Here is a 16,439-nt window from a genome sequence, read left to right as displayed (position 1 = left end):
CCCTTATCTCCCCACCCCCATAAACATGTTCCTTCTGCCCCTGAATCAGAAATCAAAGATTAAATAACATGACCCTTAAATATGTGTAAACTATCCCACACGGAAGAACGGGTCCAGATAAAAAAAGAAAAAAAAGAAAAAAGAAGTTCATGAACATATTTGACGGTATCTAGAAAATAAAACATCACAGTTTGAATGTTCAGCACCCTCTAAACTCTCAACGTCTTTCTCAACGCTCTCCCCCTCCCATGACATCAACCTGTATGTGTACTGGTTTGCTAGTAAACATGTGTGTATATGTCTGTGTCGATGCGTGTTGGGTGTGTATATGTGCTGCGGCTCAGTTTTGGCCCTTGAAGCAGTAGACCCCGTACAGCTTGTGCTTCTTGTCGGGGTAGCCGTTGAACCTCACGGCTGCTTCGGTTGGACTGCAGCGCCGGCGGGGGCGGGAGATAGGGTAACGGACGCTGCCGTCGGCCAACCAGCCGGCGTCGCAGCGGTCGAAGCCCAGCAGTTTCCAGGCGGCGTACATCTGGCCCACCTTGGCGATCTGCGCGCCGTCTTTCTGGCAAGCCTGCACTGCCTCGTCGTAGGTCAGTTTCGAGGGGTGGATCAGGTAGTAGAATCTGCCTGAGAGAAGGAGGTGGTTTTGAAACGAGCTCACCTCCCCTACGCAACGCAAGACCTCTCTGGACACACATCCCCCCCCCCACACACACACACAGACACTCGCCTCCCTACACCCAAACAAACATCCCTAAATTCACCTCCCCACACCACAAAGACACCAACCCCAACACACACCCTCACACGCACCCCTCACACACACACGCACACGCCTTTACCTTTGTAGTTGGACGTGAAGCAGAAGACGTCGTAGCGGTTCTTCTCCTTGTCTCGGAGGCCGTAGTTGCGTACTCCTGGCACGGTGTTCTTGCCCCCGCAGGGCTCGCGGGGCGTGGTGATGGGGTACTGGACCGAGCCGTCGCTCAGCCAGCCGGCGTTGCACCAGTCCAGGCCGCCGCGCCAGGCGTCGTACAGCTGGTCGAAGGAGGCCACGATGGCGTCCTGGTCGCGGCACGCGCGCTCGGCGTCGTAGAAGTTGAGGTTGTAGCGCCCCAGCCGAGGGTAGTAGGGGAAGACGATGCCTGCGGGGGGTGGAGGGGGGGGGGGGGGGGAGGTGGAGGGGGGCGGGACATTGTCAGCATACAGAGTGTCTTCATGGTGTGTCCTCCGACAATGGAAAGTGGAACTTTGAAAGGCAAACTGCACAGTCATGCTTCTAACTCGTGCTAAACCCTTACTGCAATAAACTGTCAACTGGCGCGGTTTTGCTACATCTCCCTTCCATTCTGTCATCATAGCACTGTGTCTGTCTCTGTGTCTGTTACTGATGGTGGGCAGCTAGGACTGTTCACTTCTCTCATATCATAGAACACACAGAAGCGCCCCGGACTGTGAATGGAATAAGAATGGAACCCTAAATGATCCCTATCACACTGTCCTTACTTCCTTACTCTGCGTGCGTGTTGGTGTGTGTTGGCGTGTGTGTTGGCGTGTGTGTTGGCGTGTGTGTTGGCGTGTGTGTTGGCGTGTGTGTTGGCGTTTGTGTTGGTGTGTGTGTTGGCGTGTGTGTTGGCGTGTGTGTTGGCGTGTGTGTTGGCGTGTGTGTTGGTGTGTGTGTTGGCGTGTGTGTTGGCGTGTGTGTTGGTGTGTGTGTTGGTGTGTGTGTTGGTGTGTGTGTTGGTGTGTGTGTTGGTGTGTGTGTCAGACAGCCCCCCCCTGGGTTGTCTATGTCCAGAGTTTATATTTAGCTCCAGCAGAGCTAGGTCTGTGTGAGAACAAGGACAGGCCGCCACAGCGTATAGGAGTTAAACATTTCGTGGACAGGACACATTCCCTTCACAGCCCCCCACTCGCCGCACTTGCTGCCTATGTGCGCCACACATGTGTGTTTGTGTGTTTGTGCCGGGGTGTATTTGTGTATCCAGGTGTGTGTTGTGTGTTTGTGTGGCGGGGGTCAAAACGGGTCTGTGCGTGTGTGCCGTTTACCCTGCAGATCCAGAGAAACCACCGTGGTTCCGTCCTCCAGTCCGTCGATGACCTCGCATTTATATTTCCCATAATCCTCCAGGGTGAGCTCCGTGATCACCAGGGACGCGTCGAGAGGGGAGGAGCCGAGCAGGTGGACGCGCCCGTGGAAACGGCCGTAACTCCTCTTGTGTTGGTCCATAGCGACGAACACATCCACCTGGAACAGAATCGAGGGAGGGGAGGAGTCAGGGATATCGGACCCCATCCCCAAACCAATCCTCCCACCACTAGGAGGGTGTCTCCGTCTGTCTGGAGGGTGACACCTGAACGTGAGCGACGCAAAAGCTCAGCCAGCTGCACATCTGATCCTCTGGAAGTCCTCCCAGGAGAGCTTTCCGAGGGGGGGTCGACTCACCTCTTTCAGGTAGTCCGACGTCATCTTGGTCCATTTGATCCTCATCTTGCGGCTGGGGGCCAGGGAATCCTCCCTGCGGATCTTACAAGGCAGCGTGGCGTTCCCCCCCCGCCTCGACACCACCTTGGACTGCTCCGACAGGACTGACAGCCCAGGGCCATTCTCTGGGGGGAGCGAAGAGGTTATTTGATAGTCTTCAGTCTCTCTTGATCTCTATCTCCTTCTCCTCTCTCTCTCTCTCTCTCTCTCTCTCTCTCTCTCTCTCTCTCTCTTGCGCTCTCTCTCTCTCACTCTCTTTTGCTTTTGCTCTCTCTCTCTCTGTCAATATTGACCTTGATAAAACAAGCAATAAACAAAGATTGGGCACACCAGCACAGGCGTGCTTCGTTAAATAGTTCCAACGTGTGCTTTAATCCAGCCAGTAATCCAGCATGACCAGCGTGACCTCATATCCCCATCTCAGGGTGTCCCAGCAGTGTGGAACAAATCAATAAGTAATATCCAGAGCCACAATTAAGCCCTGCCTTGTCCCCAATGAACCTGCTGAGTTCATTATCCACAGGCGGTGTGGACTTGGTTGTGTGTGTGTGTGTATCTCTAGCTGTGTGACTGTTTCGTATTCCCCCCCCCCCCCCCAGGCCCTGTGTCTCCCGTATGTTCTGTCGGTGTGCAGAGATGCTGAAGAGGCCCGCTTTCACCTGTGAGTGACACTTCTCCAGCTCGCGAGTGGAGGAGAGGGCGCGCCCCCCCCCCGCCCGCCCCCCTGCGGAGCGCAGCCCCCGCAGTCTGGTCCTCGGGTGACCTCTGACCCCCCCCCCCCCAGAGGTCACTCCACGCCACTCTCTCTGCCCTCTCGCTCTGACCCTCTGATCACGCCGCCGTGGACGCGCGTGACGGATGACCGTGACCACACTTATTTGGCCTGCCCACGACTCTGATATTCTGGACGGGTCAAGTGACGCTCGTCATATCCTGTATCACGTGTACTCGGATTTAAAGCGACGTGCCTGACTCCCAGCTCCATTACCGCACACACACACACACACGCACACACACACTACAATAGTAAGGGAGTCTAAGAGGCACACACACACACACATAATGCATGCTGTGCTGACTGACTGGTTGATTAAGGTCCATTGATCCTATTGGACAGGCTGCCCTACACTGCTTGGTCTGCAGGCCAACCGTTTATCTGAATCTCCACCGCCATCCAAACTGTGCTAGAGAGAGGAGTAACACACACACACACCCAGATAAGGAGATAGGGAGTATCACAAACGTCACCTCCGAGAGTGTGTGTCCCGAACGAAGTACAGAGAGACGCGACACCGTCAAGAGAGTCACGTTATGTTCCCCCGCCTCCTCCTCCTCCTTCCTGCACCACACACACACACACACACACACAACCACACACGCACACACTCACTCACGTGCTGGTACTGACCTGTGACGTAGATGGTTCTGGAGTGTTCCAGTTCCGGATAGGCCGTGTCAAAGTTATCCGCCACACTCAGAGAGACCAGGGCACAGATCAGCACAGGAATCATCTTCTGCTACTCCAGATGGCTGCTCACTGCAGAGACAGAGGAAGGGGAGAGAGGGAGAGGGAGACAGAGGGAGACAGAGAGAGACACAGATAGTTAGAGAGAGAGAGAGAGAGAGAGAGAGAGAGACAAAGAGAGAGAGAGAGACAGAGAGAGAGAGAGAGACAGGGATAAAGGAAGGGGGAGAGAGATTAAAGAAGAGAGCAAGAGGAGGAGGGAGAGAGAGAGAGAGAGGTGGGGGGCGGGGGAGGGAAGTGAGTGTGACCTGTTCGGAACACCCCTCTACAGTGTCTCCATCTGCAATGCTGTGCCTCCCTCCAGAGCAGTCTGATTGCAATAGGAATGCAGCACTCTGTGTCCTTGTCACAGAGCAACCCCTCCACACACACACACACACACACATGCACACACATATGCAGACTGTAACACGCACAAGACCCTCACACTCACTCATACTGTACATACATGACCCACTCATGCACGCATGCACATACACACACAAGAGTATACACATGCCACTCGCGCACACACACACACACACACACACACACACACACACACACACATATATTTAGGGCACAATCAGAGAGAAAGGGACGTCAGTAGGACTCCATGCCTGTCGTGGAGATAATCTAACCTGGTCATAATCGACATCTTCACCATGACTAACCAGCCACATCAACACCTCAAGCTGCTTCTACGATACACAGGAAAACACTGAGCTGCACTTAAACAACAGTACAGTCCTGTAGAATACACACACACACACGCAGGGTAAAACACTGAGTGTCACCTGAACCATAACACAGTCCTGTAGACTACCCACGCACATACGATGGGCACCGTGCGAGAATCAAGAGGCAGCATACTATACCGTGTCTAAGCAACCGGCACCAGAAAACTTTGGCAAAGCACTTCTGTCCTCAGATCTGTGTATCCCAACCTCTACAGGGATCTGGAGAGCCACCCTCTGCACACACACGCACACACACACAATCTTGCCTGTGCCTATCCCTCACGCACATGCATGTCCTAGCCTTCCCCTCTCTCTCACACACGCACGCACACACGTCCCCGGGAACACGAGGAGAGCGAGAGCGACTGACCGTCTCAGACCAGGACACGCGCACACTTCTCTCTCCCGAGCCCCCCTCTAAGTGCGCGCGCGCGTTCCGAGTGTGCGCGCGTGATCATGTGCGCGTGTGGAAGTGCGTGCGCGGGGGCTTCTCTCTGCAGTCAATCTGATTGATCCTCAGTTTTTCCTCTCTCTCCCCCCCCCCCCCTCTATCTTCATTCACTCCATCCCGTACTGCTGACGCACTGGTCCCAGTGCCAGGTAGAGCTCCCGCAGTCAGCAGAACCGCCTCACAGCCTCTCACACACACTCACCTCTCCCCCCCCCACCCAGACTGAAAATAGTAATTACGCATACCAACATGGGGGGGGGAGAGTGAGAAGGATGGAAGGGAGAGAGAGAGACACAGATAGTTAGAGAGAGAGAGAGAGAGAGAGAGAGACACACAGATAGTTAGAGAGAGAGAGAGAGAGAGAGAGAGAGAGAGAGAGAGAGAGAGAGAGAGAGAGAGAGAGAGAGAGAGAGAGAGAGAGAGAGAGAGAGAGAGAGAGAGAGAGAGAGAGAGAGAGAGAGAGAGAGAGAGACGAACAGAACAGAACAGAACAGAAATAGTGAGAGGTGAATACTCTGATAAGATGGCCTGTCCTGGGGGAAAGACAGTTGGAAAATCTTCGATTCGTCTGTTCTTTTGGCAGGACAGCAATGAAGAATAAGAGAGAGAGAGAGAGAGAGAGAGAGAGAGAGAGAGAGAGAGAGAGAGAGAGAGAGAGAGAGAGAGAGAGAGAGAGTCAGAGTGAAGGAGAGCAAGAGATATGGCTAAACCAGACCTCCTAACATAAACGATTGCAGAGGACTTGAGAATTGTTGAAATGAGCTACGCCACATTAACGACAGTTAGTCTTCCAACAGTCCAACAACACTCCCAGCTCTTCTGAACACGATGACTCCCAGCAGGACTTGAGTATGTCAACATGGATGGGTTCACACCCAGTAACCCTTAACCGACCTTGCATTGTGGGTAAACCAAACATGCGACACACAGACACCAGCCCAGGTACACACACTCTGGTGTGCACACATGGAAATGCCCTCGAGAGTCTTCTTAACAATGGCTGTGGTCACTGGCCTCCCTCTGGGCCCAGCTGTGTAGTGTAAACAGCACTCAGAGTTACAGGCCAGGTGTGTGTTTGTGTGTTTGGGCGTGTGTGTGTGTGTCTATTTGAGGAGTTGTGTGTGTGCTTGACTAGTGATGTCTTCTCTTGATTCCCATTGTCTCTCCATTGTCCTCCCTTGTTCCGCCAGGTTCGAACCTCCCTCTGCAAGACGCTTTCAGTTACGCTGCCACTGAGTCAAGCTGCTGATTGGAGCTGTGAATGTCAGCCAATCAGTAGAGCCAGTGTAAACACACATACACACACACACACACACACGAGTTGACTTCACTGGAAAGGAACCAATGCAACAGCATGGATAGAAGGCCTGTGTAAGCAGAGGGGAGAGGGGAGGAGAGGGATGTGAGGAGGAGAAGAAGGGATGGAGGGGGGGAGAAGAGGAGGTGGGGGGGGGGGGTGGAGGAGAACAGGAGAACAGGACGTGTCTCCAGAGGATGGCGGGGAGAGAGAGAAGGAGAGGCTGGGCTCCGGGAAAAGTGGACCTGGCACATGAGTTCAGCCAGATGCTCTGTCGGCACGTGGAATTGTAAAGTACACAAATGATTTCACCGTAATCTCCCAACTGGGTTTGGTTCCCGTTCCAACATTCAGATTGAGCAAATGCTGGCTTCGATTGGGGAGTGTGCGTTTGTGGATAGACATACTTTATATATGCACACGCACACGCGCGAGAAGGGTTTATATTGGGCTGCTAAATGCTCAACTTTAGACAATAACACAGAGTAATGGCCACCATTAGGGACACGTTTACAGTGACCTCCTCACAAGAGGGTAAACACCATGGCAGTTCAGTATATGTAAGGAGAGTCACATAAACGTTTTAACCGTCGGTGTCTGAATCTTGTTTCTGTCAAATAGTTTATGTAAAATACCATCCTAAATTGGATCCTAAACACGGATCTTTCACAATGCTCCCATTGGTTTACTGAGGCCTTATGCTGAGTATTGTGTTACACACAAACACCCAGACGACTGGGGGGGGGGGGGGCGTCATGAAATTGCACAACCATTCCAAGGTGTGATGGAAAAAGGGCCCAAAAGTGTACGATGTCTGTCTTCAGTCTTTGTCTCTCTCTCTCCCCTCTTTCCATCTCTCTCTCCCCTCTCTCTATCTCTCTCTCCCTTCTCTCCCTCTCCACCCCTTCTCCTGAGAACATGTTTTGGCCCAGCTCCTGGCCCGGGTCCATCCCCCATTGGCCCGTAGGTTGCCAGAGCCAAAGCCTAATCTGCAGCAGGCTGGTTACATTTGGCATCTCTCAAAACATTACAAAGGAAAAGTGCGACTCTGGTTCCAAGGCTGGCAGCTCATCACAGCGAACCAGAAGTGATGTAGAAATACACCGTTTTATCCTCTTGTTGGCAAGGATTATGAAGAAAAGAGAACTAGCAGAGGCAACAGCGAGTCAGCCTATCAAGTCAGTCAGTTACAGTGAGTCAGTCAATCAGTCGGTCAGTCAGTCAGTTAGTTGGTCAAAGAAGGAAGGTTAAAATCTATGTCAAAAGAAAGGCCCAGTAAGAGGACCTTGAGGACGTCACTTCAACACAGGAGGAGGATTCAAGGATCAAACCACCGACCTTGTGCCATGGTCATCCTGAATGAATGAATGAATGAATGAAAGATAGAAAGGAAGAAAGCGACATCACAATGTTCCAGCCCTCCTGGTAGTCGTTACGGGTCAGGTAGAATGTTTCACATGACCTCTCCCCTGTGTGTCAGATACCCCCAGCCTGACCATAGCTAATGAACACAGGATGCCACAACGTGTGTGTGTGTGTGTGTGTGTGTGTGTGTGTGTGTTTGTCCGTATCTATAGACATGTTACAGACTTTTCTAGGAATATGCAGGACACACTGCTACAGTAATTTACGACCATGCTGGCACGAGGGTCATTGGTCGCTCGGCCCTTACAAATCATTTTAGAGAGGGGTGAACGGAGAGAGTCCGAGCTATTAGCCGAGGGGAGGAGAGCATCTATCTGTCTCTCTCTCTTTCTCTCTCTCTCTCTCTCTCTCTCTCTCTCTCTCTCTCTCTCTCACACACACACACACACAGACACAAACTGACGCCAGTCAACACACTGCAAAATCTCACGCTGAGAACGATAAACTAGCTGGCATTATGTCATCACGTAAAATGAGGTGTACCATGCTTTGGACGGCTATGACACGACTGAGTTCTACTCATCTTGAGTTACTCTTGTAATCAAAAGCACTCCACAGGTCTCTCTCCCAATGGATCAACTGTCAAAACAAATCAAATTGTTCCATTCACTGCGTTTCCATGTAAGGTCACCGACACAGTATGTTACAATGTTTGCACAACTTACTGTACAGCCTCTCTCACCCTTGCGGGTAAGTTTGTGTGTGTGTGTGTGTGTAAAGAGCCAGTGGAGGGAGACAGTGAGGTAAACGTACGGATAGTATTACATGCGTGTCCACATGACATGAACACTGACGCAGAGGGATGTCAGGCCGGGTTACGTTTCTGTCTCTATCAAGCCATGCACACGGGTTCCCTCTGAGGAAGGGATGCTGGACTGAAAACGACACAGAACGTCATCCACGAGCCTTGTTGTGATGAGCAGAGAACAGCATTCACTTACTGTGGTTCATAAGTTCAAAACACATACAAGTGTAGCCTGGTGATAGAGAGGTGGTATAGTGCCAAATGAGATTTCTCGGAAATGATTACCCCGAGCAGAGATTCTCCCCGGGTCAGTCGACTGTAGAGAGGGATGGAAGGAGGGGGGGGGAGGGGGGCTCTGGACTGTGTCAAAGATCGCCTGACAGACAGGGCCCGCCACTCCAGCCCCACAGATAAGACCCCAGGCTCTGCAGCACGCACCCACGGCAGACGTTCACCCGCTGGAGTCCACCTCCATCACGGCTCATTACACAAACACAGGGCAGATCTATCACCCCCAGCCCCCCCCCCCCCCCCCCCCCCCCCCCCCCCCCCCCCCCCCGCTCTCTGTGATGTACAGTGCGCTCATGGAATAAGGATTGCTGTCTTTTTTTTATGGGCTTATGAGGTTAATGTTTCATGTCTACGGCACGCTGTTACCTTCTAGGCAAATGCAAGACCTTGTGTTTAACCATTCGAGGATTCTTTCTGGATAGGGAAAAAGGCCCCCAAAAAAGAGATATAAATAGAGGCATAAATACTGCTTCTTCTCCTTCATGTCTCCTATGGTGACCCAGTCTAAGGTGAACCACAGTCACACACAGGCACCTACAGTGCAGTACATTCACACAAACACTGTCACTTGCAAGTGCGCGTGTGTTTTTCTGTAACCAGGAGCAACACATGCCCTGTTAGTACTGGGGGTGAGGGGGTTTGAAGGGTGCGGTGTTTGAATGGAGAGGTGGAGTGTTGAATATTCACAAATAAACCAGTCAGACCAACAGACCCGAGCGGATATATTTTCCTCAGCGGCAAAAGTGGTGACTTCAAACCTGCCCACCTTCATACCCACCCCCCCCCCCCCCACACACACACACACGCCCTCACACACACACACACACATCTCAGTCCCTCAGTAGGTTCTCTGACGTCGCCCTCACCCCACCTCCGTCGGTACAAAGAGCGCTCTCAGTCCAGAACACACTGGCACTGTGAGTAACCGCCTGGGTGGCGGGGGGTCATGCTGCAGCACGATGAGGGGGGGAAATGAGGCTTCTCAACCTCAAGAGGCTCGCAACCCAATCACAGCCCGGCACTTGTGCCCGTCCCAGCCGGCCGTCGGCACGGTTACAGACCGCCCCGAGGAACGGGGACGCGAGTCGAGGGGTCCGACTGCAGATCTGACCCCTCGCGGCTCGAATCGATGGTGGCCTGTTCCCGGAGGGGACGAAGAGGTCTAAGGTCCCCCCCTTTGCTGATAGGGCTGCCCCGTGAGAGTGCCTGATCAGAAATGGAGGCCAGCTCCAGGCCTTCCAGGCCCCGGCGTGTCTGCAGGGGGCTGAGGACCCCCGTCTGACTTCCCGCCTCCTGGCTCGGAAACACGAGACCCCTGGAAATGGGACAATTACTCAACACAGGCCCGGCCTTTAACCTTCACCCCGACCCTCACCCCTAATCCTTACCCCCACCCCTCCTCCTGAGTGTGCCCCCCCCCCCCCCATAGGAGTCGGGGAGAGCACATTCAGCATACCAGCTCTTTAACACCCCACCTCCATCACTTCAACGTCAGTACTGACAAGGCCCTGGTTTCTAGCCATATATCCTATCCCAGAGGGGCATTTTCTAGGTAAAGAGGACAAACACACACACACACACACACCATGTAGGTCCCTGTTATATATGACACTGTAGGAGCTTGAGACTATAGAGCCTGTACATCAGAGCCTGTCATTTCTGACGTGCAGAGTGGATTTACTCCAGTAGAGGGCAGTGTTCATGCTTGCTGTATCCACAGCGTACGCTGTCATTGCAGACGTTCATTGGCCCACGTCACGTTTGAGGCTGTACGCCACCGATCCAACTCTGCTGATTATGGATTGTTAATCTAGCTCTCATAACTATACTACTTCCTAGTTGTGAAGAATGTATGTACACATGTACAGACATTCAATGGGCCACTGTGCAATAATAATCTCTTTGCTGTTCTCTGTTCCCGGCAAAGGAAATGTTCCGGCTGTTGCTAGAACACATCCTGATGAGAAATCCTCCCCCCCACCCACACCCCCCCCCCCCCCCCCCACCCACACTCACCCACACCCCCCCCCCCACCCACACACACACACACACACACACACACACACACACAAAGACACAAACTTCTTCTACTCAGGTAAACATATTCAAACGCAAGACAACACTGAATCCAGCATTCATAAGATAGTGACACTGTTATTTCCAACTATTACAAGCCCTCACACTCACGCAAAAACACACACACACACACACACACGCACACAGACACACAAAAACACACAGACATCAATATTTGTTTAACCAGCTGTTTCCCCTACGCTCCACACCATTACATTTCACTGCACTAAAGGCTGTGGGTGAGTGTGTGTGTGTGAGTGTGTGTGTGTGTGTGTGTTTGTGTCCTGACGTCCATCTCTGTGAGTAAGTCCTAACAGTGCAGTCAACAGACATCCTTTTCTCTAGCGGACCGGCAGGGGCCAAAGGGGGCCACAAACGTGTGTGTGTGTGTGTGTGTGTGTGTGTGGGTCAGGGAGGGGCATGCAACACTGGGGGCCACAGACCCCGGGCAGAGTGGAGCCGTTCAGTCTATCAGTGCGCAGAGTGCGGCTAAAACTTTGGCTGAACACATACGTCTTCAGATGTAGGCTTGTCTAATGCATCCGTCTCCTTGGTCACTTTAATGGCCAACCACAAGTATGATAAACTGTGCAAGTTTCATTAATTATAGACTGGAATCAAATAAAGAAACCACTTTGTTTACACTCAATTGCCATTTACCAATAATTCACGAGTGTAGTGGTGTTCATCCCCTCCCATTCCGCTGTTATCCTAGACTGACACAAGTTATTTATCATTTCTAGACTATAATCACATCAGGTCTTATTTCATAAGATTATTTGTAGGATATACGTACACATTGACATTGTAACGCAGAAACGATAAGTTAATCAGTATCATGGAAACAATGGAAACAAACAATGCATGCTTAAAACTTTGACTGTTAAAGAACGAGTTTAAAAGCCATCGATGTTTTCTACTTTTGAAAACATTGGTCGAAAACTTTTCTTTGGTAAAAGTAACATGGCACGCGCTGTTCCACAGTTAATATTCACCAAACTGTACAAATGTTACAATAGTGCTTAAACAAGACATATATAATAAATAACAGAAAATAAAATTACCTTGAGTTCCGTACGATGGCTCTTGAGATGCTACAGACAGCAGCGAAGGTTTGGAATGAGTCAACAAGCGCACGAGCCCAGTCAAAGGAACCACGTCACGGGCGAGTTAAGTGGACAGAGAAAAAAAGGTCTCTATGTTTCTTCTTATTTCAGGTCAAACAAGTCGTTTTTTGTGATTCAGTGATTCATTTCAGGCTCAGAGTCGTTTTTGGTCGTCCTACTGCGTTCGTTCTCCACGGGTCAGTTTCAGACACCGGTTTCTCAGAAGAGCAGCGGTTTTCATTTCAGAGGCTCAATAATTCGTGAGGCGCTTTAAGCGAGTGACACACATTTTCAAAAAAACAGGTAAAGTTAGCAAATACGGTAGACAGAGGTCAGAAAACTACTGATGATAACAAATTGACTGTTACCCAGGAAATGTATTTCCAGACTTTCTACGCACATCAGAAATAATCAGAACCCAAACTTGTCCATAAATTATAATCCATCAGCTCCAGATGGTGACAAGTTTGACTTGATATTTCACTCTTGTCCCCCTCCCAGCCTCATGATCACCCCCTATCCCTCCCTCTTTCCCTCCTAATGATGGCAGCAAAAATGCACTAACTAACACACCCAGCTCGCTTCTGGTCACACTCAATCAACTAGGGTAAAATAGAGGACTAGAAGCTGGTGTTTACTGGCTTGGTCACACAACCACCTGAAGTTGTGACAAACCGCCAAAATGTGCTCTCAAAATTAAACCTCTTTGATGTATCATGTGTTGTCAGTTACAGAATATAACAGCATTTTCTGTATGTGTACCCCACAGACACAAGAAATGAACTGATTGTAGGTGTTGCTCAAACCCTCAGTTCTCTCACAATATGAGATTCCACATAGAGCAGTAGTGGTGTCCAGAAGTCTATGGTTGTAACTGATTAAGACACCCTGCTGCAATTCTCACAAAGTCCAGTTTGACTGACTTAGAGTTCAACGTATTCGACGTGGAGATTCTTCTCCAATTCTCAAGAGGATGGAAGAGGTCGGCAGCTTCTCTGTGTAGCCTTGTTCCGGTCTTCCTGATGTCGCCGATTACCTGGGGGAGGGAGGAAGGAAGGATGCTTTCCTTTGACCTAACAGGGGTTAAGCCTTTGCAGAATCTTCTAGAGAAAGCCTCCACATGATCATGTTTACGTTCGTGATTTTAGGCCTAATGAGGAACAGTTCTGTGGGTGAAGATTCACTGACTGTGGTTTGTCTGCTTAGTCTAACCACACTCTGCAAGGAATGTTTCGCAACAGACGCACAAGAGATTCACACAGTCTTGACACAAACACATTCAGACTAGCCTCGGGATTTCATCTCAAAGCTTTTGTACCTGCTCTGTCTTGACGGACATTGATGCTCCTCCGCCGTCTATGAAGACACTTCTACGATTGAAGAGACAAGAGTTTTAAGACACAACCTACACTGTAACAGTCCCCGTCAACTCCAAAATGTCCAATTACTAGACAAGAAACTACAGCTTAGCTACTAAATGCTGTTCTTCAGTTATTAAGCTGTATTCCACAGAAACCAAGTCATGAGAACAAGATGACGGTGATATCACTATTGCAGTGGTGTCTGTGATGCAAACAGCAAATATATATTCTCTTCACAGGCAAGGTAACAGACCAGACTTAGTGGCTCTTAGAATATTGAGAAATGCCACAATGCAAAACAAACTGTCAACGAACCAAGCCACAAAGATCTCATGAAAATAGTTGTTCTATGACTTTACAGTCAGCTTTAGAGGCAGGGCTGAGATGGACAGCATTGTGAAGTATGTCTATTTATAACAAGTCATCTCCACTGGCATCACAGGTTAAATTGTGATTATGTCATTAAATCACACAGTAGCCCAGGGGCAATTTCACATCAAGACAGGGCATCTCAAATGCCTTCCAACCACTGTGTTAATTTGAATGTGTTTCTCATAAGGAAAAAGGGTGTAACACACTCTGCAAGAGTCTCAGACTGATTCACACCTGAGGGACAGTGACAAACAGCAGGTGTTGCATAATTCATGCTGGATACTTTAGGTTTAGTGGTGTGTTAATGACCAATCGGTTTCCTTCCTGGTTCCTCTCTCCTCTCTTCTGCTCTGTTAGGCTCCACCCTGAGATTCCATGTTCTTGTGATAAAACAGTTTCAGTGGAGCCCAAAGGGACGTCTGTCCTGATAGCGGTGGTCTGTCGCTTTCCCCTGTGGTCCTAGGTCTGACTGAGGTCGGACTGAAGTCTGGGATCCTAAAAGCTGACCTCCAATAGGTCATGGAGGAAAATGACCTCATCCCATTTGATGTGAACTCAATCTGTAGGGCTGGGATGGCTAATCCTACCTAAGCTCATTCATCATATTTATTTGCCACGCACAATTAGAGTATTACCATTGCTGCGGTCACTGAGTTTCTGTCGCGAAGGTCAAGGTGGCTGTAATAGTCTTGAGGAAAGGTCACCGAGCACACATTAGCAATGGATGTCGGCTGCATAATGTTAATCAGTGGGTCAGGGTGGGCTGAAAGAGGAGTCCAAGGAAATTCCCCAGAGAACTTCAAGGAAAGGGAGTTGTGTCAAGTTTGGTTTAACTCTATCCTTAAAGGCTTAATACACACGCAGATACAGAGAATCATGTAGCATGTAAGGACAGGGGGTCTTTGTGTGTGGGGGTGGAGGGGTTGGTTTAACAGCATGTTCAACACTCGCTCTCCAACACGCCGTAGGACCAGCCAGCCACACCCTAACAATCATCAACTGCTCGCTTTTGGTGTAATGCCCTCTGTGTCATGAATGGACACTCATTCATACACAGGAGAAGGTGGTCATTTTGACCACCTTCTCCTTTTCCTTGGAACTAAGAATACCAGTCACCTCAGTGTCTGTTCCTGGAAATTGAGTGTACAAGTAATAGTGAAGCGAGCTTAACTTGTTTGTGTTATTAGGTCAGAAAGTCCGGTAGCTCCACAGCTACTGTGATGGTTTTTCTTCATCTAAGTGGGCTGAATCGGAACCTTGTGAGAGGAAACACAGAGCCGCATTCTCAGAGTACGTCTGAGAATGCTCCGCCCTGCTTCGCCCCCCTACCGCACTACCCCACAGAGCGCACGCGCACGCACACACATGTGCAAACACACCCTCACAACACAGCTTCGTCCACAGCAAAATGTTTACGGCTAGCGGGCACACTCAAGCGCTTTGGCTACAGAATACTGCCTCTATGCAACCTGCCCATAGAGCTCCGGGTACACAGGCCCTGCTCTCATGCCTCTCCTCCACCCTCCCCAAACACAACCCCAGGTCGAGTTCACCGCTGGTCCTGGGAGGGTAAGGCAAAGGACATGAAACCCCCCCTTCACTCATCTTCAGAGCTGGCACAACACCAGACACAAGCTGCCAGAAAGCTGGCCACATGACAGCTGCTGTTTCATTAGCATTCCATCTGTGTGAACGAACCCCCGAAGAACCTATCATTACCGCTGTGATCTTCTATGTACATAGTTATTAGTACCCGATCCTAAACAATAGGGGATCTCTAGAAGTGGTAATCTTGTTTTGATGGTCAGCAAGCCATCGGTGGCACAACTGCCCATGTGCAGACACAAATGCATGTTGAGAAGCACGTTTTTTTTCCGACATATTTACGGACAGGAAACAGAGGTCTCTGTGTGATCTAAGCCTTATCTGGGAGGAAGTCTATCTGACAGAGCTGTGATGTGGACAGTGCCCCCCCCCCCACTGCCCAGAGAAGTGATAACCTTCAGTGACGGCTTTACAGCGTGACATTTAATGACGCCGTCTGATCCCTGTCCCTAGACGCTACCCAGAAACCCTTGAGAAGCTCAAGAGCCCCCGTGTCATATCCTGGTCCCCGCAAATCACAACAGCTGTTCTCCTTAGATTCTGTCAGATCAGTCCATCGTCCGAAACCTCGACTGGAGCGGTGAGCTGCATCCTTCCCATCCTGGAGCTGGCGTGCACTGATAGGGCACACCGGGAGAGGAGAGGCGGGAGGAAGGAGGGGGGGGGGACGAGCGGAGGGGTGGGGAGGAGAGGAGAGGAAGAAAGGAGATGGCAAAGCAGAGTGCATCAGGTTCTCAGAGGGTCTTTCCTGAGTTTGGGGGGGGGGGGGGGTGGTCTATCTCACCATACACATGTGAGACAGGACACACAACGGCAGATAAACAGAGACCCTCCAGCCAGCCTGCGCCACAGAGCTGGGCCTAGCACGAAGGACCGTGTTTAGATTCCCTGGTGCCAACCCCGCTGACGCGCAGGTTCAGTCATCGAACCGACCGAGGACAGAGGACGGACACCCTGTTTGCCTTTGAAGTCAGCCGT

At 50.7% G+C, this 16,439-nt stretch overlaps 1 protein-coding gene across 1 annotated transcript; it reads right to left on the bottom strand.

Annotated features, from left to right (window-relative positions):
- Nucleotides 1–33: 33 nt before the first annotated feature.
- On the bottom strand, nt 34–12,157 carry hapln1b (hyaluronan and proteoglycan link protein 1b). The gene is made up of 6 exons (XM_084693755.1): nt 12,082–12,157; nt 3,897–4,025; nt 2,450–2,613; nt 2,053–2,251; nt 846–1,148; nt 34–630 (listed from the first exon to the last, which is right to left on the bottom strand). Exons 2-6 carry the CDS (start codon nt 3,997–3,999, stop codon nt 341–343), a joined length of 1,059 nt encoding a protein of 352 aa, XP_084549881.1. The 5' UTR covers nt 4,000–4,025; nt 12,082–12,157; the 3' UTR covers nt 34–340.
- Nucleotides 12,158–16,439: the final 4,282 nt, after the last annotated feature.

Source organism: Hypomesus nipponensis, chromosome 27 (assembly GCF_054491055.1).
Source record: "Hypomesus nipponensis isolate SF chromosome 27, ASM5449105v1, whole genome shotgun sequence".
NCBI lineage: Eukaryota > Metazoa > Chordata > Actinopteri > Osmeriformes > Osmeridae > Hypomesus > Hypomesus nipponensis.
This window is presented reverse-complemented; position numbering and strand designations above follow the sequence as displayed.

Bases quoted from the DNA above. Each gene is read 5' to 3' on its own strand.
- hapln1b (XM_084693755.1), bottom strand. From the start codon at position 3,999: ATGATTCCTGTGCTGATCTGTGCCCTGGTCTCTCTGAGTGTGGCGGAT. The intron at 1,149-2,052 runs GTAAACGGCACA...CACCCCCCGCAG, and splicing joins GGTTTCTCTGGATCTGCAGG to GCATCGTCTTCCCCTACTAC. The intron at 631-845 runs GTAAAGGCGTGT...TCCTTCTCTCAG, and splicing joins CTTCACGTCCAACTACAAAG to GCAGATTCTACTACCTGATC.